General features: G+C 44.6%; 1 protein-coding gene across 1 annotated transcript in view; it reads left to right on the top strand.

The window, feature by feature from the left end:
• MICOS10 (mitochondrial contact site and cristae organizing system subunit 10) overlaps positions 1–23,884 on the top strand; it is a 30,736-nt gene extending 6,852 nt beyond the window's left edge. Inside the window, exons 2-4 of the mRNA XM_059376440.1 lie at positions 20,152–20,199; positions 21,290–21,399; positions 23,640–23,884. Of these exons, the coding sequence (XP_059232423.1) occupies positions 20,152–20,199; positions 21,290–21,399; positions 23,640–23,654 (173 nt within the window). The 3' untranslated portion in view covers positions 23,655–23,884. The remainder of the gene's footprint in view (positions 1–20,151; positions 20,200–21,289; positions 21,400–23,639) is intronic.
• The last annotated feature ends 205 nt before the right edge of the window (positions 23,885–24,089 follow it).

Raw genomic sequence — 24,089 nt, forward strand, 5'->3', positions numbered from 1 at the left:
TAGCCCTATGGCGGATTTCCCCTTTTTGTTCCCCGCATTTTTTTTTTATTGTGATAAAATACACATAACAGAATTTACCATCTGACCCACTTAAAAATGTGCAGGTGAATGATAGTCCATTCGTAGTGTTTTACAGTTAACGCCACCACCCATCTCCGTGACTCTTCATCTGTGAGCCTGAAGCTCTGTACCCATTTAACACTGACTCCCCATTCCTGCCTACCCCCAGCCCCTGGCCACCTCTGTTCTACTTTCTCTCTGTGATTTTGACTTCTCTAAGTACCTCCTGGAAGTATAGTCCCACAGTCCTTGCCTTTTTGAAACTGACTTATTTCAGTTTATGTGATGCCCTCAAGGTTCACCCACATTGTAGCATATATCAGAATTGCCTCCTTTTTAAATCTGAGTAGGATTTTGGTGTGTGTGTAACACATTTTGCTTATTCATTCAGCTGTGGACAGATGGACACTATTGTGAGTAATGTTGCTGTGAACACGGTATACACCTGTCTTTTGAAGACCTTGCTTCCATTTCTTTTTGGGTACATACCTAGAAGTGGCATTGTTGGGTCATATTGTAAATCGATTTTTTTTTTTAAATTAAAGATTTTATTTATTTGACACAGAGAGAGAAATCAGAAGTAGGCAGAGAGGCAGGCAGAGAGAGAGAGAGGAGGAAGCAGGCTCCCTGCGGAGCAGAGAGCCCGATGTGGGGCTAGATCCCAGGACCCTGGGATCATGACCTGAGCCGAAGGCAGAGGCTTTAACCCACTGAGCCACCCAGGCGCCCCTGTAAATCGATTTTTAACAGTTTGAGGATCTGCCACACTGTTTTCCACAGCAACTGGACCATTTTACGTTCCCACCTGTAATGCACCAGTGTCCCAATTAGTTCACATCCTCACCAACAGTTGTTTCCTTCCTGCCTTTTGTTGGACAGTAGCCATCCCAGTGGGTGTAAGCTAGTATCTCATTGATCTCGTTGTAGTCTTGATTTGCATATCCCTAATGATTAGTGATGTTGAACATCTTCACATGTGCTCACTGGCCATATGTGTATCTTCTTTGGAGAAATGTCTGCTCAAGTTCCTTTTCCATTTTTGAATTGGTTTATTGTTTTGTTTTAGTTCTCTTCTATATTCTGGATATTAACCCCTTGTCAGATAAATGATTTACAAATACTTCATTTATTTGAGAGAGAGAATGAGAGAACAAGAGGAGAGGCAGAGAGAGAGGGAGAGAGAGAATTCCAGGCAGACTCCCTGCTGAGCATGGAACCCAGTTCGGGACTTGATCCTATGGTGCTGAGATTGTTACCCGAGCCGAAACCCAAGAGTCAGATGCTTAACCAACTGAGCCACCCAGGCGCCCCTATCATGGGATTTTGATAAGGATTGCTTTGACTTTGTAGATTGTTCTGGGTAGTATTGACATGTATTAACAAACAGAATGCTGTTTATTAGTTTTTAATACTAATATTTATATTAATGATAATTATATTAATACTGTTAGTATTAATACCATTTATTTTGCTATCATAGAATACTACGATATGGACATATACAATATTTTGTTTATCCATTTACCAGCTGATGGACATTTTTGTTCGTACTTTTTTTCTTTTTTTAAGATTTTATTTGTTTTTGAGAAAGAGCACGAGTGGGTGGGGGGAGGAGGCAGAGTCCAGGACCCTGGGATCATGACCTGAGCCAAAGGCAGACGCTTAACTGACTGAGCCACTCAGGCGTCCAGTTGTTTGTATCTTTTGGCTTTTAGGAATAATGCTGCTGTGATCAAATATACAAGTTTTTTTTTTTTTTTTTTTTTAAGATTTTACTTATTTATTTGGCAGAGAGAGATCACAAGTAGGCAGAGAGGCAGGCAGAGAGAGAGGGGGAAGCAGGCTCCCTGCTGAGCAGGGAGCCCGACATGGGCCTTGATCCAGGACCCTGAGATCATGACCCAAGCTGAAGGCAGAGGCTTAACCCACTGAGCCACCCAGGTGCCCAAATATACAAGTTTTTATGTTGGGGTCTGTCTTTATTTCTCTTGGGTATGTATGCCCCTACGGGTGGGTTTGCTGGCTTGCTGGGTTGTGTGGCAACTCTTTGGGTAGCATTAGGAAAAACCTTGGAATGTGAAGGCGAAGAGTGACATGGTTGGGTTTCTGATTTCAGAAAGATCACTGAAGTAGCACCAGGAGAATGAGTTAGAAAGGACCAAGATGAAGGCAGAGAGATTGCTTAGTATGTTGTTGTGAATTTATGCTGAAGATGAGGTGATGTGATAGAAGAAACCAAAACTAAGATGGGGACAGAGAAGTGGAACGGAGACCGATGTCCCAGTGCTCTGCAGCGGTCCTATTTACAGAACTTGAAATGTGCACCCTCAGGAGTCAGGGTCTATGTAAATGGAGGTGGTCTTGCTCTCGACAAATAGGAGAGGCAGGAGGGCAGCCCAGGCAACACTTTGCAGTTTATTAGTTTCTGGTACCTCTTGGGCTAGGTCGCTGGTTATATGCAGCTCAGTGAACAGAGATGAAATTGCTTTGCCATGCGTTCATTTTCATGAAAAGAAAGGGTTTGGCCTTGTTTTCTTCCTTGTTAAGAAAGTGGGACTTTAAATGACTTAGCAGGTGACCTGCCTTAGAATTAACCAGCAGATTTTGTGTTTTCATCCAGTAATCAGTTAAGTGTAGTGAAATTAATTGTGAAGGCCATTTTCATGTAAAAAAAAAAAAAAAAACAAACCAAAAAAAAAACCACTGTACTGAAAGAGGCCAATGAATAAGGTCATGGAAAAAGAAAGCAAATTGTTGTTTCTCTGTAAATATCAGTTCATCTGATAAATGTGGGTTGCCACAAAGTATTGGTGGCTCACCAAAAACTGCCTTTTGGTAGCCTGTGTTTGCAAACTGATCTTAGTTTCATGGAATGGTATCACTTAGGCTAAACTAAAATACTTCAAAGGGTTTTGGCTGTTTATAGGTTTTGGGTCTCAAATTTGTACATGTTAATTGTTGAGTTAGTAGCCATATTTTGTTTGTTATATGTATTTCTAAACAGTTTTTGAGAGTAAAAATACTTTTTTCAGTCTGCGGCAGCGGTATGAATAATGGAACATTGTGATCTTGCTAGAGGGGAATTTTGTGTTAGTGTTATAGAATAATGTAATTAGGCACTATATGGGACTTCCAAACATATTTAGATTTTTGTTCTGGCTGTGGTTTCATGCTTTCCTAAAATGTGGCCTGAAACAGTTTATTAGCAAATATGTCGAATTGCTTTCTCTGGCAAGTGCATTTCAGTATTGAATCCAAGTGAAAACACAAATATTTACTTACAAAAGTCTTTTTGGTGTGGTAATATTTTTACTGTGGCCATTGACCCACTAGTAAAATGTGAGGGCATTGCTAGATTGGATCTTGTTTATTTAAAGACCATGAGAGAGAGAGGAGGCTAACTTTGTGTGAATGCCTGGTATCTGCCACTGTACTTGGTACACTAATGTATTATCCCCTTTTTACCCTCCTGGCAACTCAGTGAGGAAATTTGTATTCTCTCTCTAGCAAGAAAAATAATGCTCAGACATACTTATAAAAATTGAGCTGATTTTTAAATCTGTATTAAAGTGTAAACAATCCAAAGTCGCCAGAGCGGTTTTTACAATGAAAAACAAAGTTGGGGGTGCCTGGGTGGCTCAGTGGGTCAAATGTAGCCTCTGCCTTCAGCTCAGGTCATGATCCCAGGGTCCTGGGATCCAGCCCCAAGTGGGGCTCTCTGCTCAGCAGGGAGCCTGCTTCCCTTCCTCTCTCTCTGCATGCCTCTCTGCCTACTTGTGATCTCTCTCTCTCTCTCTCAAAATAAGTAAATAAAATCTTTAAAAAAAAAGAAAAACAAAGTTGGAAAAGTACAATCAATACCTGCCATCAAGGCTTATTGTAAAGCTGTAGTAAACGAGACAGTGATATTGGGGAAGAGAGACACACCTAGATCAGTGTCAAGAAGTAGACCCATCAGTAGATGGTCAGTTAAAGATTCCCCGGCAGTTTAACGGGGAATGGAACATCTTTCCATCAAACTGTGCTTGAATAGCTGGGCATCCATATAGAGGGAAAAAACTGAACTTCATTATCGTGCATAAAAATTAACTGGAAAGAATCATGAACCTAAATGTGAAAGTTAAAACTGTAAAACTCCAGAAGAAAACATAGGAGAAAAATTTCTGTGACCTTGAGTTCTGAAAAGATTTTTTAGGTCACAACAAAGTCACAAAGGAAAAAATCTGATACATGGGATTTGACCAAAATCTAAAACTTTTACTCTTTGAAAGACACCATTAAAAGCACAAAAAGGCAAGCCACAGAATGGGAGAAAATATTTGCAGTACATGTATCTGACAAAGGGCTTGTTTCCATAATAAATAAAGAATTCTTGGGTGCCTGGTAGCTCAGTCGTTTGGTTTAGCACCTGCCTTGCTCTTGGGCATACTATCCCAGGAACACTCCCCCTCCACGCGGTGAGTCTGCTTCCTCTGCTTCTGCCCCACCCCCACCTTGTGCTCCCCCTTGCTTTCTCTCTCAGATAATACCTTTTTAAAAAATAAAGAACTCTTAAATTTAGTGGTAAGAAGACCGCATTTGAGAAAATGGGTAAGGGTGCTTGAGTGGCTAAGTTGGTTAAGCATCTGCCTTCAGCTCAGGTCATAATCCCAGGGTCCTGGCATCAAACCAGAGTTGGCTCCCTGCTTCTCCCTCTCCTGCTATCCCTTCATCCTGCTCGTGCATGCGTGCATGCTCTCTCTGTCTCAGATAAATAAAATCTTAAAAAAGAAAGAAAGAAAGTGGGGAAAATGTTTGATAAGATTCTTAACAAAAGAAATTATACTACGGGTGCCTGGGTGGCTCAGTGGGTTAAAGCCTCTGCCTTCGGCTCAGGTCATGATCCCAGGGTCCTGGGATCGAGCCCCGCATCGGGCTCTCTGCTCAGCAGGGACCCTGCTTCCCCCTCTCTCTCTGCCTGCCTCTCTGCCTACTTGTGATCTCTCTCTGTCAAATAAATAAATAAAAATTTCTTTAAAAATTGACACATGAAAGGATGTTCAATATCATTAGTCATTAGGGAAATGCAAATTTCAGTCATAATGAAAATACCCCTCCACACCATTAAAATAGTTAAAAAGACAGACTGCACTAAAGTTTGACTAGAATGTTGGACAGGTAGAATTCTGGTGCACTGTTGATAGGGTTGTAAAATAGTATAACCACTTAGTAGTTTTTTGTATATATACCATCTAGTCATTCTACTCATACAGATTTACCCAAGGGAAATGAAAACATTTGTTCACATGAAGTCTTATGCATGAATATTCATAACAGCTTTACTCATAATGCCCCCAAACTGGAAAGAACCCAGAAGTCCTTTAGCAGGTGAATGGATAAGAACAAAATATAGACTGTCCATAAAGTCGACTGTTCATTAATAAAAGGAACAAATACTAATACATACAATAACATACGTACATTTCAAAATCATCTTGAGTAACAAGCTAGACACAAAAGAGTATATACTGTATTCCATTAAAAAAAAAAGTACGATCCATGCCCAATATGGGGCTTGAGCTCACAGCCGAGAAATTAAGTCGCGTGCTCTACCAACTAAGCCAGCCAGGCACCTTCACAATATTCCATTTATATGATGCCATTTGTATATAAAATTCTAGAAAATACAAACCAGTCTGTAATGACAAAGTAGAGAAGCGGTTGTCTGGGGTAAAGAGTGGAGGGAAGGGTAGGCTACAGAGGGACACAAGCGACGTCGATGGGTGACGGCGGTGTTCCGTTTCACGATTGGAGTGCTGGTTTCACAGGTATAGACACTTGTCAAACACCGTAAGTGGCCGCAGTTCATTCTGCAGAAATAATACCTCCGAAAGTTCTTTAAAGCCAGAAAGAAGGAGAATACTCCATGTTGGTGAGGATAAAAGCAGCCACAGCCTCAGACTGCCTGTGGGAGTCTTGATCGGTGAACCACTTTGGAAAACTGGCAGTATTTACGAGAGCTAACCAGATGTAAACCCCGTGACACGACGATTTCAGGCCTGGGTATCTACCCAGCAGACGTGCCCCTGTGTCCACCAGATGACTTGCCCTGGAATGTTCATAGAACACTATTCATAATGGCCCTGACTGGAAGCTCCCCAAATGCCCATCAGCGGAGAATGGATAAGTAAATCGGGCTACACTGATGTGATAGTGTGCTCTATGGCAATGACTGTGAACGACCTCCTGCAGCTGCTCATGGTGTTCTGCTAACATTCTCACTGTGTGAGTCCACTGACAGAAGTTTAGAAACGGGCAAAACTACTCACTTGTCAGAATATGATTGCCCTCGGATGGAGAGCTTTGCAAAAGGGAGCCCAGGCAGGCTTCTGACGGTGTTGGTAATCTTCTGTGCCCTGCCCTGGCACACCTTGGGTGTTTTTCATCTGCAGATACATCCCGTGGTGCACTGAATTGTGCAGCTTTCTATCTGTATGTTGTGATTTAGTAAAAAGTTTTTTTTTTTTTTTTTTTTTTTTAGTTAAATGTTTTTGAAGATTTTATTTATTTATTTATTTATTTATTTGACAGGTAGAGCTCACAAGGCAGAGAGGCAGGCTCTCCGCTGAACAGAGAACCTGATGCAGGACTCGATCCCAGGACCCCGAAATCATGACCTGAGCTGAAGGCAGCGACTTAACCCACTGAGCCAGCCAGGCGCCCCCAATTCAGTAAAAACTTTTTAAAAGACATGTGCTGTGGAGTACCTGGGTGGCTCAGTTGGTTAAGTGTCCACCTCTTGATTTAGGTGCAGGTCATGGCCTCAGGGTCATGGGATTGAGTCCTTGTGGGGTCTCAGGGTCAGTGGGATTCCTCCTCTCTCTCTCCCTCTGCCCCTCCCCCTGCTCACAGTCTCTCTAAAATAGTAAATAAATAAATCTTAGGAAAAAATATGTACTATTACAGAGTGGTGTCCTTTATAAAATGAGAAAAGCAAATTGTAAAACATGCATAATATGTGGTCCCATGTATATAAATGGAATGATAAACAATAAACCAAATTATCTCTTGGGAATGATGATGATGTTAGGTGGGGAAGATTTTTAACTTTGCTGTTTTTATAATGTAAGCAAGAAAACACATAAGAACAGTTTCTGTTTAAAAAAAAAAGTTATTTAGGGGCGCCTGGCTGCTTAGTTGGTGAAGCGTGAGACTCTCGATCCTGGGGTTATAAGTTTGAGCCCCATGCTGGGTGTAGAGATTACTTGAAAAGAAAGTCTTTTTTTTTTTTTTTTTTAATTTATTTGACAGAGATCACAAGTAGTAGGCAGAGAGAGAGAGAGGAGGAAGCAGGCTCCCCACCGAGCAGAGAGCCCGATGTGGGGCTTGATCCCAGGACTCTGGGATCATGACTTGAGCTAAAGACAGAGGCTTTAACCCACTGAGCCACCCAGGCGCCCCTTGAAAAGAAAGTCTTAAAAAAATTTTTTTTAAGTTATTTGTGGAGTCCGTTTGGTTCCTGTAGTTGAAGATTATGAATGATCTTCAAATGCGTATATTACGTCTAGTTTGTTATTTAACAGGTTAGTACTTTAAAGTGAAAACCTTTTTAAGCTTTCTGGCCAATTTTGAAATTACATTTGCGTCTGTTAATGGAGTTTCTCATTGGGTGACCTGTTAGTGGGTTTGCTTTTGGTGGGTGTGATGGCCCATTGTTGCCTGAAGACCCCAGTAGGATAACATCCCTGGTTGAGCAAGCTGAGGGCTGTTTGCCGGAGAAGCCGTGTGGGATAGTGAAAAGCCAAATGGGCTTGGGGCAGTTACTGACTCGCTCTGAGACTCAATTTCCTAGTCTGTAGGAAACTGGTTGTCTTTTTTTTTTTTTTTTTTTTAAGATTTTATTTTTATTTTTTTGACAGAGATGACAAGCAGGCAGAGAGGCAGGCAGAGAGAGGAGGAAGGCAGGCTCCTCACTGAGCAGAGAGCCTGATGTGGGGATTGATCCCAGGACCCTGGGATCATGACCTGAACCGAAGGCAGAGGCCTTAACCCACTGAGCCACCCAGGAGCCCCCCCCCCTTTTTTTTTTTAAAGTAGGCTTCATGCCCATTGTGGGACACAAACTCATGACCCAGAGGTCGAGAATCACATGCTCAGCCCACCGATCCAGCCAGATGTCGCTCTTCATCTGTAGGCTTGCAATGCTAGTCCCTACATGATTTTGATGAGCTCAGGATGAGATACTAATCAAAATGGATATGAAAGCACTTTATAAATTGTAAACCCCTAGACGGGTGGTTCTCCACTGGGAGTGATTTATAGCTACGCTGTGGGAACATTGGGCAATGTCTGGCGACTTGTGTGGTTGCCATATAGGGAGTGGGGGAGTGGGAGTGCTGCTGACACCTAGTGTGTAGGGACAGGGATGCTGCTAGACATCCTGTCATGCGCAGAACGGCGCCCAGGAGTTGTACACCCCGAATGCTGGTAGTCGAGTTTGAGAAACCTTGCCCTAGGCTTGTGTAACTTCTGAACTTCTTACTCTCTGTGGCTCTCCCACCACAGCCTTCCAGACTAATGCTCACACAACATGGGTCACATATTCATGTATCACGTGCACGTACTTTTACTCAGCAGCTGAGATCGACGTGAGAAATGAAGAAAAAGTAACAAATAGAATAATTAGAATGATTTGAAAGAAAGCATAGCCCATTATTTTTAGAGCCTTAAAAATAACACCGCATGCATGCATATGGGAAGGATAGGGCATATGAGAATATGAGTCTGTGCATATGGGAAGGATAGGGCATATGAGAATATGAGTCCGTATTGATGACGACAGGAAGCCAAGTAGCAGAATGGTGTGCGGCACGGCTGGGAGAGCGGGCTGGCCGCAGGGCTTTTTCCCGGGGTGCTTTAGTTGGGTTTCTGCAGGTAGAATTTAGAACTATTTGATTGAGAGTTAACAGTGCAAATGGGAGGCATTGAAATCCCATGTGTTTATGTCAAGTTTCTTTATCCAACCTAAAGCTGCATTAGAATACTTAGAATAGTTTATAATTATTGTAACACTCTGACATAATTGTTGACAGATTTGTAGACTTACTTTGACAAATGTTTACGAGTCAGAACAAATGTTTCTGATTGTCAGAACTTACACATGTAAACCACTCAAAATTTCTGTCTGATTTTCAATGATTAACTGGAGTGAATGGTTTAAGCAGCACATTTCACCTTTTGCTAAAAAGCAGCCCTAAGAAAGCTGCTACTTTCTTGGCATCATCTCAAATGATTAAATTGAAATCATTAGTTCAAAGGCTTTTCTTTTCTTTTCTTTTTTTTTTTTTGACCATTTTCTTATAGGCCTACATGTGACAAATCCTGAACTCACGACCTCATAAATATCCCATTTTGATCAGAAGCAAAAATGAGTATATTAATGCTCTAGTCTCACATTGTCTTGACATTAGAATATGTGCTACCAATCTTAGGAATTCCCAGAAAAGATTGGCTCTCACCATCAAAAACCCACAGCGTATTTTTCTTCTTGTTCCCACTACAACTTGAAATTCATTTTATTTCAGCTCATAACTTCTGTTTTAGAAGACTTTTTTTTTTCTTTACTCAGTTTATGAAAATTAATTTCTTGGCTTCTTTATGTATGCAAGTGCAGTGGTTTGGAGAGGTGTATTATGGGGCTCTGTGGAATAAGGATGCCTTCAAGAAAGACTGCAGACCACTACTGGAATATAAAGTCAGCTGCGCACTGTTGCTTGTCTTGGGCCCCTTATTAGAGTCAGATTTGAATAGCGAGAGAAAGATGCTTACAGAAGTCCCGAAACTCAGATGAATCCTTGCGACACCTTTGCAAAAGCTCTTTTGGGATATATTCCCCATTTGCACCAGCAGGATCTTAAATGCAAAACCACTGGTGTATTTTTCAAATATTTGAGCCCCTTTTCTATCTCTGCTCACCTTTGTCCGTGACTGTGTCTTAAGGATCCCTTATTTAAGAGTCGTTACTGAGTGTGGTCACTCCTACTGCTTAGAAGTTCCTAACCCCGGACCATAGTCACGCCTCTAATGCCTTCCCTTTCCATCCTGCCTAGCAGGGGGGACAGGGGAGCGAGAGACCACAGTATATAAACTACCATTTTCCAGTCAGATGGGCAGAGGAGAGTGTGGTCTGGACCTGTTTCCCGCTTGGGCTGCTGTGACAGCTATCTCTTGTCGGCACCCCCCGTTTCTGAGGTCTCTGATGGGGGCCTCTTCGCATCTGTCCCCGTTGCCGCCAAAGCAGGCATGTTGTCAAGTGCTCATTGGGTATGTTGTTTCCCTCGCTTGATTCCCGGTAGTTTCCCTCCTGCTTACAGTAGAGGCCGGGGTGGGGGGGTGCTTAGTGCGGCAGGAAACACCCTTGCTCCGTCGACCTCACACTGGATGACTTGGCAGCAAGGAGCTCCTTGGAGCCCGTCTCCCTTGCCCCCTCTCTACCCCGCAAGAATGGTTTGCGTGTCTTCCTCAGTGCTTTTCATGCATTGTGCCTGTTCCCGTCATCGTACCTTGCACCTCAACCTCCTGGCTACAGTCAGTTCCAGCCCCGGACCACGAGCTGACCAATCGCAGGGCCTGGCCCGGCAGCTGGCACACAGTAGGGGCTCAGTTTGTATGCTTAAGGAAATGCTCATGCATCGTGTTGGCTGGCACAGCTTGGGAAGGCATTTCGTCTACGTTAGGGTATCAAAAGTATTTAAATAGCTTTGTGTGTCTGTGAGGGGGGCAGTCAAGCACCAGGCCTCTGGAGTCAGGCTGCCTGGGTTCAAATCCCAGATGTGTGACCTGGGGCAAGGAACGTACCCTTTCTGTGTCTCTGTTTCTTGACCTGTAAGATGGGGCTAATGAAGGAAGTTTATCGTGAGGATTAAATGAGATAATGGATTCCTGAAGCATAAGTGCTTAGTGAATACTTTTCACTTAATGTTCTGTAGTGTTCTGAAAACATCGTGGATGTCCCCCCCTCTTTTTTTTTTAGGATTTTATTTATTTATTTTAGAGAGCATGGGGGCAGGGATCAGAGGGAGAGGGACAAGCAGACTCCATGCTGAGCTCGGAGCCAGACATGGGGCTTGATCCCACGACCCTGAGATCATGACCTGAGCCAAAATCAGGAGTCTGACACTCAACTGACGGAGCCACCCAGGCGCCCCAACTGTTGCGGTTTTATAAACCCAGTTATGTTGTAGATAAAGGGGATTTGGTATTAAAAGGTTAGTTGATGAATGTTATAAATATATATAACTATTATAAATAGCACCCATGTTTTTCTAGTTATCCAGATAGAGGTTCTCAGCATTTTCTTTGACAGCCTGCCCCAGTGCAGCCCCCAAACCCCAGACTCACATATACATAGTCAGTTGTTAAGCCTATAAATTCTGCCAGCAAAATGTCTTCTTCCTTTCCAAGTGATCCTACACACCTTAGTTATACGAGTCTTACTAAAGCACAGGTTCAATCAAGTTACATATTTTTCTTTCGAAGACTTTATTTATTTGACAGAGAGAGAGGGAACACAAGCAGGGGGAGTGGGAGGGGGAGAAGCTTCCTGCTGAGCAGGGAGACCCATGCAGGGCTTGATCCCAGGACCCTTTTTTTAATCCCGAAGCCAGCTGCTTAAGGACTGAGCCACCCAGGCGCCCCTCATATTACATATTAAAAAAAAAAAAACTTTAGGGCAGCCTCCTGCCTGCTAGAGTAAGTGCCGTGATATTTTGGGGCTTTCAGAATGGCCCTGATCCCTTTCTAGCCTTATCTCCTGCTCCAGGACATGCTTCATGCTTAAGGCAGGCTCTCCCCGCAACCCCCCCCCCCCCCCGTTCCCCTGTTTCCCTGCATGAGCCTTGGGTGGATGGAGCACGCACCCCTCTATACAGACTTGGGCTGTTAACCGTCTGCTCTTTAAGACAACTCAAATGACACACCTTTTTTGCAGGCATTTAAAAAAGTCTTTCCAGCTAAGTGTGTTCCTCCCACTGTCTTCCTCTGGACCAGCAGAACGTGGTCCCCTGCCAGTTTTCTGGATACCTGACTTACTCTCCTTCCCTGATCAGAAGCTCCCCAGGGAAGAGGCTCTGTCTCACTTATTTCTGATCTGAACTCTTGTCCTTCAGCACTCAGTAAATATTTGAACTTTTGATTTGTTCTTGAACAGGCTTACCACCTTCTCCCTACTCCCTTCTCTAACCCGCCGAGATGGTTTGGCTGGTTGGGAGAGGAAGGGGGTGACAGTACGGTGTGCCGTGTGCTGTTCTTCCAGGCTTTTTACACACACTGTGATGGGTCATCCTCGCTGTTCCCCGGTCGGGGACAGGTCCTGTCGGTATTCCTGATTTCCATATGAAGAAACAGATGCCGCGAAGTTCTGTCATTTGCCCAAGGACTGAGACACGCTGAGACTAATAAGTAACCTAACCGGTATTCTCCTTCATGTCTAGCCTGTCTTACCCCAAGTCCACACAGCCTTATCGCTGAAATAGACCGCCCTGTAACGATTCCCACCTTCAAAGAGGAAACACCTGTGCCTTCTGCTTAACAAATGCTCATAAACGTGGTTTAAGTAGATGCTCAAGGAAGAGAAATTACCGGTTCTTGTTTCTCCATTGAATTTGTCACTTGAATCAGGAGTAGGCGACCACGTAGTCGCTATCATGACGTCCGTGTTGGTAATCCCGAATCCCTGATTCTTACGTTTCCTTTCCCAGAGGTGAGAGTCCAGTTACTGTATTGATGGGGATGGGCTGGAGGGATGGGGGTGTTGGGAAGGAGGACCCTCACTGGAAGTACCCTTTTGAACAGTTTGGATGAATTTGGATTCATTTGATCAGCTCTCAGCTCATTTGGTTTCATCCAGTCTCAGCCGGTGAGCAGAGGGAGTACTTCCCAGTTTGAGTTTTGAGTTGTGGACTCTTTCTCATTGATTCTGCGTAATTTCAGGCTTTTGTTTCCCCTCCTGAGAAGTCAGACATCTGTGGTTTCTGTTGTTTTCTTGAGGGACTGAAGAGTGCCATAGTCATAAACTACGTGTCATAGTGCAGAAGACACGTTATCATAAATAGCATGAGACCAGTTGCCCTGCTGTTTCAACCCTCCGTGAAGTTGATCCCTGTGTATAGGAAAGAGCCGTGACTTTGGAGTCAGACAGCCTGGGTTGGAATTCTACTTTTATAGTTGTGTGTACTCGGGTAAGTCAGTTCCACTAAACTCTTTCCTCTTCTGGGAGACAGGATTGTAGTACATCTCATAACGCGGTTCTGCGGATTCAATGAAATAATACACAGAAACAGTCTACAGTGCCCGACACTGTCAATGTTAGTACCTCCAAAGCCTCCTCTCCCAGAAAAGTGTAATGCATTGCGTCTTTTACTGTGTTTATTGAAACTTAGTAATTCTGCATTTTTTCAGTCTCCCTTAAATTAGTCTTAAGAGCGTTTTCTCATTTTCCTGCATGCTATGCCCACATGTGAATTTATTAGCTAATTATATGTTAGTAAAATGTGTACCAAACCTGTTCCTTTCTTTGTGCATTCTTGGAAAGCTGTATGGCTGTCAGAATTCCCAAAGTTGGATCATGTGCCACACGCACTCATTTAATGAGTTTGGCTGTTCTTGAAGCAGAGCGCCCCAGTAATGGCTTCCACATTTGCCTTCCCTGTCTTTACTGTGTTCTGCTGACTGGCTTGCTTGTTCTGATCAGGATCCTGGGAATTGACGTCCACCTGAGAAATTCCCTCAGATGTTCCGGCCTCTGTCTAGTCCGGAGAGACCCAGGAAGGTGGAGGACTTGTACAATATGACGTTCTTGGTCTGGTTCCTGTATACCCTGCAGCACCGCAGACTTTGGGAGAGGCTGGTTAACACAGACTGAATTTACCATCGCTGGGTCTTTGGTCCCGCCCACTTTCTTGGTTAATTCACACGACTTGGCATTTACATGTGAACACCTGGGTCCGTCCGTCCTTTGCCTCAGAGCATTAAGTAACACAGTTTGGAGCTGACTTAAAACTTTTTTTTTCCTCATAAATTGGGCCCTGAGCATCTTTCATAAATCAGAAATGTTTCTTGGAAATGTAATTCTCACTAAACTCAGTCCCAAGGGTACTTTTTTTCTCTATAAAAGCACATTCTTGTTTGTTCTGTCATAACAAATGCATTTGATGATTGTAATAGCGTTGATCGAAACATGATTGAGCAGGAAAGCGTGCCCATTATAAATAGATCGGTTTGATATTAATCCGTGTTCAAAGCATAGCTAGAGCTTTATGAAACACCAGGTAGCTCTAGGAAAATTTTTGTCATATTTTAAGCAAAATGTTCTAGTTAGCCATGAGTCTGAAGGAATCCCCTCTTTTTAAAAGAAAAAAACCCGCCTGTCAAAGCCTGAGATGTTCCTGTAGAAAAATTGCTGATACCCATGCAGAGTTGGGGGGGGCCAGGGATTGTGACTTTCAGCCATGGCTCCCTCATGGTGTGATCTTAGGCAAGCCAGTGGGTTGTATTTTATTTTAAAGATTTTATTTATTTGTTTGACAGAGAGAGATCATAAGTAGGCAGAGAGGCAGGCAGGGTGGGGCGGGGGGAGGAGGGGAAGCAGGCTTCCTGGTGAGCAGAGAGCCTGATGCGGGGCTCGATCCTAGGACCCTGAGATCATGACCGGAGTCGAAGGCAGAGGCTTAACCCACGTGCCCCAGTGGGTTGTATTTTAATAGAGGATTAACTATTACATGACACTTTTGACCTATTTTGAGTTTTATTAGACGAGTAACAGAACTTACTACCACTTGTTGAGTTCTGTCCCAGATACCTTACATTTTCCTGAAACAGCAACCCTGTGAGATTGTTTTTACTCTGTAGCCTAGCAGGTTGAGGCCAGGTGACGTTAGTAATGGCTGTGAGGTCAGAGCTAGCTGCTGAACAATAGTTGGGACAATGGTTGACATAGGCTCATCTCGTGGTGGCACCAGTCCTCTTGCCATGCCACTCAACCGGAGACCAAAGCCCTCCTTGCTTTGGGAACCTTTATTTTTTACATTTGCAAATAAAGTTGGTTGGCACGTGGCTTCTAGGGAATCTGAAAAACTTGCTTGGAATTCCTGAAGCTTCTCATGGTCACAAAACTGCCAGTTGCAATGGTACTTAAGTTTTTACTCCTACATTTCGATATAAGTTAAAGAAATTAAAATGGAGTTGCTTTGCAGTTTCACTTAATTTTTTGATACGGGTCAGATCTTACCATTGATAACTGTACAGTAGGCTTGTGAATCTAGGCACTTTGTTTAATATGTGAAATCTGAGTCCAGTTCTCATGATGAGCACTGAGTAGTGTAGAGAATTGTTGAAATCACTGTATTATGCACCTGAAACTAATACAACACTGTTAATTATACTGGAATTAAAATTAAAAACTAATAAAAATAAAAAATCAAAATAAAGTGCTAAACGTAAGCTGGAAGGAGAGCTAAATTATCGTGTAGTAAGCTACTGCTAAAGTGGGCCCATGGCCCCCCCCCCCCCCGCCCCCCACCGACATCTTTCCTAGAAATGTTTTCTAAGTGACTTAATGAGGATTTTTTTTCTGTGCCCCTCCAAACAAAGAGTCCCTCGCCCTGGCCTGCAAGTCCGTTGGCAAGTGCAGCTTTTACCAAGTCGGTGCTGCAGGAGAGTGAATTGCTACAACTTGTTCTGTGTAGGGGCTCGCATCCAAAGTACACTTCTACCCCAGGACTGCAATCCGATTGTGTAGTCTGCTTGTTAATTCTTGCTGATTATGCTTCTTAACGATTTGCAGTGAAGTAAAGCTTTATGCTAGGTGGCATGGCGCGAGCAAAGACTTCTCTAAATAAAGTGGGAACCAGAAGTCGTCCTCAGGTCACCATCATGGCCGTCAGCGTACATTATGTCCTTCCCTTCCTTGCACAGAACGTGGCTTCAGGCATCCACGGATGTACTGCCTTGGGTGGTTATTCTTTTAAACCCGTTACGAAATCTACTTGGGCATAAGATACGGCAGTATTTTATATGTATTTTATGTGTCGTTAGTGGGAGTGAGTTCTTTCTTGTTTTGTTATTAAAATAGTATCTGATGAACTACTAAGGAATTGGTCCTCCCTAAACATTTGTGCTTCTCCGCTAGCCAGCTCTATGATGTCCTTTCGGGCACTGGGCATGCACTGAAGTGCCAGGTTAGATTGATTTGGAGTAATTTCTTTTTGAAAGAGTTGGTGCCAATTCTTTTTCCTCTCCAAAAGAAATGGTTTTGGAGCTTGGGCTCCTTGCCTAATGTCAATTCCATAAGGCTCCTGTGTGTGTGTGTGTGTGTGTGTGTGTGTGTGTGTGTTTGCCTTGCCCCTGCTCCTTCCCCTCATAACTGGACTTTGCCACGAGGAAGATGTGTACCTATAAGCGGGCATTTCTTTCCTTTAGGGTGATTTATCATTCCAGACAGCACAGAGCAAAAAACCAGGCTTGAGGTGGGGGGAAGGTGAAGTTATATAAACTTGATTCATAGTTAAATATTTGCTTCCAGGGAAGGTGAAAAATGCTTTGTACTTTTTCCTTTGGCTTTTTTCCTCTAAGAGAGCTTGTCATGCAACAACACAAAAAAGTGGCCAAAGGCGGAGAAAACTCTTCTCTTTTCCATGTTGGTTTGTTTTTATTGTAAGACAAACCTTTCATGTTTTATTGTTATGAAGTTTAAATGTGGCCTAGAGGTGCCAATCTTTAGTGGAAACAGCTGCGGAGTGGGTGTCCCCGGATCAGGTGGGACTTTCTTTGAAGCAGCGTGTTGCCTTTTAAAAGAAATCCAGCATGTGAGAACTTGAGCCCGTAAACTCATCGGCGGCTCCACCATCGCTAATCTCGCAAATAACTCAGATAGCTAAGTTTAAATAAAACATTGGTATTGAAAAAGTCAGTTTCTGTATTATATTTTTCTGAAGAGAACAGTCTTGTTATTTGGGGTCTTAAAAATACAGAAACAGAGAGGGAAAGAAACTGCTGTTAAGACTTGAAGAGGTAGCGGCCCATTTGGAGAATGTGGAGCTCACTCGGTTAGTCTGAACAGGGATTTGGATCTCAGACTTGCAGAGAGGTGCCTTCGCTGGGAGCAGAACTGGGTGTTGGGCATGTACCTGAGCTTAAGTGTCCAGTAAAGATTTCCTGGGCTCTGTTGATTGGTGTCGACACATTTCTCATCTCTGTGATGAGCGATTCTCCTAGACCATTCTTGGTCTACTATTTGGAAAAACTGAGCGTCTGAGAGCTTTCTTTCCTTGGGGAAAAGTAGGAGAGACAGGCATGGAGTCAGAGGGACAAGAAAAATGCTGAAATATTTTCCTTTTGGGCTTTTGATTTGTTTGCCAAAACATCGCCTTCCAGATGGAGAAGACCAAAAGCTCTGATTGTAAGCCATTATGTTTTTACTGGCCTACCTCCCCGTCCCATTGCCTGGTTTGAGATCTGTAAGCCGGTCCAAATCCTTTACCTCATTTTCTAGTACCAATTTACTGTCTTACTCATCTTCCAGCTGCAAGGGGGCGAGGCAAGTTGCTTTGAAATTGAACCCAGTGCCATTTTATAAATCTGCAACAGCAGATTCTCGCCAAGGAGTATCAGTCACGACAGCTTGCGTTTCTCCGAAGCTCTTGGATCTCACCTATCAGGTGGACTTGTGTCTGTGACCTGTGCAGTAGGATTAGTCTGGGAAGGAATCTGAACAAGCCCTTTGGGCCTTGTGCAGACTTGTTACTGCCCTGGTCGTCCAGCGTTCTGGGCTGTTGCATGATAAGCACCACTTGGTTTTTGGCTATATCTCACTTCACTGGCAGTAGAAATCCCGACACCCCAGCTTTCTCTTGGGAGGTAGGGATTGTGTGGGGGTTGAGGTTGTAGGAGACTCCAGTGTCAAGACAGCTGGGAGGGTGGCTTTGGAGTCCGGCAGACCTGGTCCCTACTCTGCTCTTCCACTCACCGAACGGAGTACCCTCGAGCAAAGTATTTTCTGCACCTGAAAAATGGGGGATATTACTGTATCAGGTTGTTGTTTGGTTTGAAAGAGAATTTGGGGGCAGGGTGGGGAGAGAATGGTGGGTACTCATGGGAAATACCAAAACGTTAATTCCTTTCCCTTCAGATGATGTCCGCTTTGAGCAGGTTTAACTATTGTGGTCTGTAAACTGATGAGCTTTCCACTGTATTATAAATTATATGAACAGTAGGGTGACATGAGTGATTTTCAGATACTGCGTTTTAAAGTTGAGCACCAGGCCTCATGCAGGGTCTATCGGACAGGGCAAAGTCACGATTTGTAATAAAAACTCCTATTTGTGTAGGATGTAGTCATAGGGAAGAAACCTGTGCTGTGGCCACATCTATGTGGCAGACGAGAATAATCAGAAATCGTTCTCAGTAAGTGGCATAAATACCTTCTTCAGGCCGCCATCAGCTGGGCGGTTGCATGGATGGATAAAAACTGATGTGAATGAGGTCGCTTGGGCCGACATTCTGCATTTAGAGCAGAGAGGTCAGGCCGGTGGCCGGAAAGTACGCTGAGTGTTTGCGCTGCAGTAGCCCAAGGTCATGGTTAGACAGAGAAGATGCTCGTGGAATTCCAACAGCCAAAATCAGAAAACTATTAAGGCAGAGTGAGAATCAGGACTTTCTTGTGGTGCTTAATTGTAAGGAGGTTGGTTGGGGGCTCAGTTGGTCTCTGGAGTAGACTCTTTGTCAAGAGCCTCAGAATACCCTGGAAGGGTATACCAGGGTATACCAGAATACCCAGTTGTCACGTCTGAAAAACAAATAGAAAATCAGGCCTTGGCACTATTCTTGGTGTATATAACTGTTTCGATAATAGAAAAATTAGTTACTTCAAACTTTAGGCTATGCATCACTATTGTACGGGCAGAGGGCTGTGATTTTCTTTTTTTCCCTTAAAATGGTACCACAGACCAAAAAAAAAAATTATTTTAATGGTTCTACATTGATGTTAACACATTTTGCTAAAGATTTTATTTATTTATTCATGAGAGACAGAGAGAGAGGCAGAGGGAGAAGCTGGCTCCCCACAGAGCAGGGAGCCCAATGTGGGACTCAGTCCCGAGACCCTGAGATCATGACCTGAGCCCTCGACTCAGCCACCTGGGCACCCCTCATTTTAACACATCTTATGAAAAAGATGTAACTCGTACTCAAAGCTATGATTACACAAAATTCATTTAATTAAACACATGCATTGATTTTTCTTTTTTTTTTTTAAATAAACAAGTAATTGTGAAGATAATGTAGATTTAGCGAAAATTGTGATGGCAGTGCTCAAATGACTAGGTTTGAGAAATACTGGTAAAAATGAGGATCTGGTCATTTTCCCCCACAGGCTTAGGTTCCTATGAGTGAGGTTTGATTGAAAATTACATATTTAGTTTTTTTTTCTACCAGACCATTAAAATAGGCTTGCATCTGTTCTTTTATTTTGAAAGATCGTGGTTGAAAATGCCCTGTGAGTGAAAACAAGGGAAGGGGACTAATCTCCACATTCGGGACTTTTGAGGAAACGCTTTCCCTCTGACGGAGGACTCTTGTGTCTTGACATGTGACAGCCTTTGGGAATGTTCTGCATCACTCCTTTCCCTATTTCTCAAGAAGTAGCCATCACTCAAAATGCTGCACTGACAGGGGAATTTCGGTTGACATTGTTTACAGTCTGATGTTCTAGCTCCGGCACCCCTTTGGAAGAGGGCCTGGCGCGCCCAGAATGCCAGACACTGTTTGCAAGCAGGGCCCAGAGCGTCGGCTCAAGCATTGTCTCTTGGCTCGTTCCCCCTGCCCTGCCAGACTTGTCTAGACAGAATTGGGAGTAAAGTTTCTCTCCCCTGTTATATGCAGAAGGACCAAAGGCATGTGTAAAGCCTCTGACGATAAGGTTAGAAATGAGAAAATCAACTCCGTACCAAATTATTTAAGAAAAGAATTTGTTTTATAGATGTTCACATTTATGAAATGCTCGTTTTATTTCTGTTAAGTTACTGTTTTAAGATTTAACGTGTTTCTCCTCCTTTGTAGGTACTGGTTTTGGATTAGGACTTGTTTTCTCACTTACCTTCTTTAAAAGTAAGTGTGACTTTTACTGTCTTTTCAACATAATGTTCTTGGGCATGTGCGCGTGTGCACACACACACACACACAGCAGGCACACTTCTGGAGGGCACGACCACTTGGTTGCCACCCCATCCGTTTATGGGTGTAGGTAGGCCACTGTCAAAAGGTGCTAGACAGAGAACGTGGACTTGGAAAAGGTCAGAGTGGGTTGGGTACCTCTAGAGCTCCCCGCTGGGCGTTGAGTCAGGGTGCCTGATATCTTCAATATGATATCATCTGAAAAGCCTCTGCTTTATGCCAGTGAGTCACTTGGCCAAATCTACATGCTCAAATATTTCTAATTAATTCTAAGTTTTTCTAAAGGAACTTGAAAATGAGTCTTACTGGTCATAAAAACAAGTGGACCAGAAACACACATACTTTTTGTCCAGAAATTCTCCTAAGCAAAGTTCAGGCAGTATCCCTTTCATTCTGAAGTTTGATTGTTGAATAGAAGCCAGAGGGTTCCCTTTGACCCCTTTCCCCAACGAATGGGCAGGGAACACATGACCAGAGAATCCTAACACGCAGGGCTGACACAAACTAATCACGTGCGGTATTGGCATATATAGGCTTTATGACTTGCTGCAATCAAAATTTACTTGATTCCATTTAAAATTCAAGCACCTTCCCAAAGGGTGGTATTTCTGATAAGGTTGAGAAATGAGTTAAAATGAGCAAATGATGAGAACGGATATATATAAAAATGAAAAGGTTGAACCACGTCTGCTCTCATGTTGCGCCACTTGTTAAGACCTCAAACGCAGCAGCGTAGGTACTTAATAAATATTGGCTGAATTAATAAATTCAGTATTAATTAATAATTAATATTAAATAATTAAATAATTCAAGTATTGATTCAAGTATTAATTAATGAATTCAGTGGCATTTCACTGTTGATTAAACCCTGATAGAAACGTGTGGTGCATTACGGTTATCAGTATCCCTTTCTGATAGGCATGCTGAATGTTTATTAGCCCTAAGCAAGTGTATTTAAGCCAGAGAAAAAGCTTTATCTTCTCTTAATGGCTCCCTATGAGATTTTCCTTTTTCTGTTCACCAGGGAGAATGTGGCCGTTAGCCTTTGGTTCTGGCATGGGATTGGGAATGGCCTACTCCAACTGTCAGCATGATTTCCAGGCTCCGTATCTTCTCCACGGAAAATACGTCAAAGTACGTACAGAGTTGATCATTCTCTTTCTTTTAAAAGGCAAGGAATTTCCCCAGATGACCTGAAGAACTCTTCGGAGCATATATAATTCATAAACGGTGCGTGTCATCATGGCACCACTGAGCTCCTAACTGCTCTTTGGCCTTCAGTGATGGTGACACGGCTTTGGTGCCTGAAGTCCCTCCCTCCCGCTGCGGCCTGAGACGCACCTGTGCATTCACGCGGGTGCCCTCACGCTAGCAGGCGGAGCAGGATAACCTGTCATCGCAGCAGTAGCTTCGTCTTGAGTGTCCATAAGGGGCACCGAGGTTCAAGATCTCAGTGCCGTGTCAGCATCTCAACACGGGCTCCTGCCAAACCAAAGGACAGCTGAGACTCGGCATTCTTCCACTGTTTATTGGAGAAGGGAGGTTCTTGACTCTAAGTCCCATCTGATCCTGCTGCAGTCCTTGTCTGCAGGTGGACTTTTAGTAATGGCAGCAGGATGAGAACCTGTGGCCCGCACTTCAGGAAGGAGAAGGTAGCCCTGAGGCTCCTCCCGTTGCCTTACTTTTGATGACTGATTACTGCCAGGTTTGGGGGAAAGGATCATGGGAGGCTGGGTGCCCAAGGACAAGGGTGGTATTTACTTTTGTGTCCCCAGGGCCTGGAACAAAGTAGACACTCAGATAGGAAATGACGGAGTGAAGTAAACCGTGTATCCTAGTAGATGTGGGTGGCCTCGGGCTTCCTAAGGCATAGTCTTCACAGCAACACCAGCTTCGGTGCAGAGCGTCCCGTTCCCTGGACGTATGGAACCCTCTCCTTTCTGGGTCACCCTTGAGCCGTAGTTGCTAGGGTCTGGGCACAGCAGGGAGGGGCGGGGAAAGGGCTGAGAAGCCACAGGGGCCTGGGGTGTGGGTCCTGGGCCGCCCCACCGCTCGCCTCCTGTGTGTTTTCACTCGTGAGGTTCTGGCTTCTGTCTGTAAAATGAGGGTCATGATTTCCGCCTACGTGGTTGCTGTGAGCAGGGGTGTGAGAATGACCAAGTGACCGGGAGCTGTGAGGTGCCGCATCTGTAGAAATGCCGGCGGGAACAGTCGAGGCCCGCTGAGAAACCGTGATGGACTTCCCCAGCGTTCCACCAAAATGACAGGTAGAGCAGAAGATGCCGTTCTGTCAAGTGTCCCGGTTCTGGTTGAAAGCTGGAGCCAAGGGTCCCGAAAGCTCAAATGACAGTCCCCACCACAGCTCAGTGGCCTCTGTTTTAGAGCCTGCTCGGACTGCCCGTTGCCAGCCGGGCCACCAGCCTGCATGCTCTGCCAGAGAACTGGCGGTGGCGAGACCAGTCGGCCGGGGGAGCCTGGGCGCCCTCCGTGGGCGGTCCCTGTTCCAGAGCCCAGGTGAGGTTCTCGAAGGGACGAGAAGAGGCACGGCCGTGTGACACCAAAGCCAATGACAGGCATTTTCCACCACCCCCTACCCTTTGCTTTCTTGGCCCCACAGCTGGATTTGGGGAGAGCAGAAGGGAACCAGAGAGGAGCTTCGGGTCTTTTAATTGTTTGGAAGGTTTTCGTTGTTGCAGACTTGAGCTGTTGTGGATAGTGTGGCTTGGGATGATCGTATGCATATTATACATTTCATGGCTGGGAGCTGCTGTGGAAAATATTGTTCCTTTTTAACAGCCTTGTGTGTACTGCTCCAGAATAGCCCTGTAGCCGTACCTGGATTCGAGTCTGTGCCTCTGGTCAGCTCCATTCTCCGCAGAGAGGGGCATGGCGCAGGCGGTCCTCCCACAGTCGTTGGCTGCCGAGGGTGCACTGCACCTTTGTGGGCCCTCCTAGGTGCCTCGGCTCTCTGTTCTTTCTCGAGACTTCCCTCCCAGTAGACTCGTGGGAGAGGTTTTCCTTACCCTTCTTCAGCAGATGAGGAAACGCAGTCTTCCCGCCGGTAGCCGGCTGATCGGTTCCAGAGCCGCGCGGTGTCCGCTCACTGGCGATGCAGCCCTTGGACAAGTTTTAGGAACAGTTGTCCGGGTCCTGACTCTGGGCCTTTCCCCCCCTGGCCTCCCCCCAGGATTAGGGAGCCACTCTGGAGACCCTGAGATCGGTGTTCACAGTTCTCTCGTGCTCGGTGTTCACAGTTCTCTCGTGCTCTGTAAAGCAGGTCGGGCGTCAAGGTTTGGGGCCCCTTGGTTCTGTGGGTGGGAGATGGTTGTGCACATGTGGTCCGCACACTTCTAATCAGTGTCCTCACTTTCTAGGAGCAGGAGCAGTGACTTACACCTGAGAACATCCCAGTGGGAGGAAAAGAGAAATCGTGTTCATTCCTCAGGAATACTGAAGTGCCTGGAGTAAGCTGACTTTCTTCTGTAACGATGTTATCAGTAATGCTTCAAACTCCAGCACGCTGTTCTCGTATTTGAAATGAAGTCTGTTTCTTGTTTTGTATTTTCTCTCTGGAAATTGCAAGGAGGTGGTCTTAAAAAAAATAAATTAAAAATAGGCAGCCCGGTGCATCGCCTGCGTTTCTTTGCCTTTGGTCTTTTGAGCCTCAGGAAGACTGTGTCAGAACTGCCAGCAGCTGTCACCTCCTGGTCCCCGCGAGCCTTCCTGAAACCGCAGCCCTTGTGCGTCCCGCCCCCTCGTCCCCTGCCGGTGGTGTCGCGGCCGCCTCTGCCTTGCTGAGCTGGTGCTCGGAAGCGGCGGCTGCG

This window comes from Mustela nigripes, chromosome 14 (genome assembly GCF_022355385.1).
Source record: "Mustela nigripes isolate SB6536 chromosome 14, MUSNIG.SB6536, whole genome shotgun sequence".
NCBI classification, from domain to species: Eukaryota; Metazoa; Chordata; class Mammalia; order Carnivora; family Mustelidae; genus Mustela; species Mustela nigripes.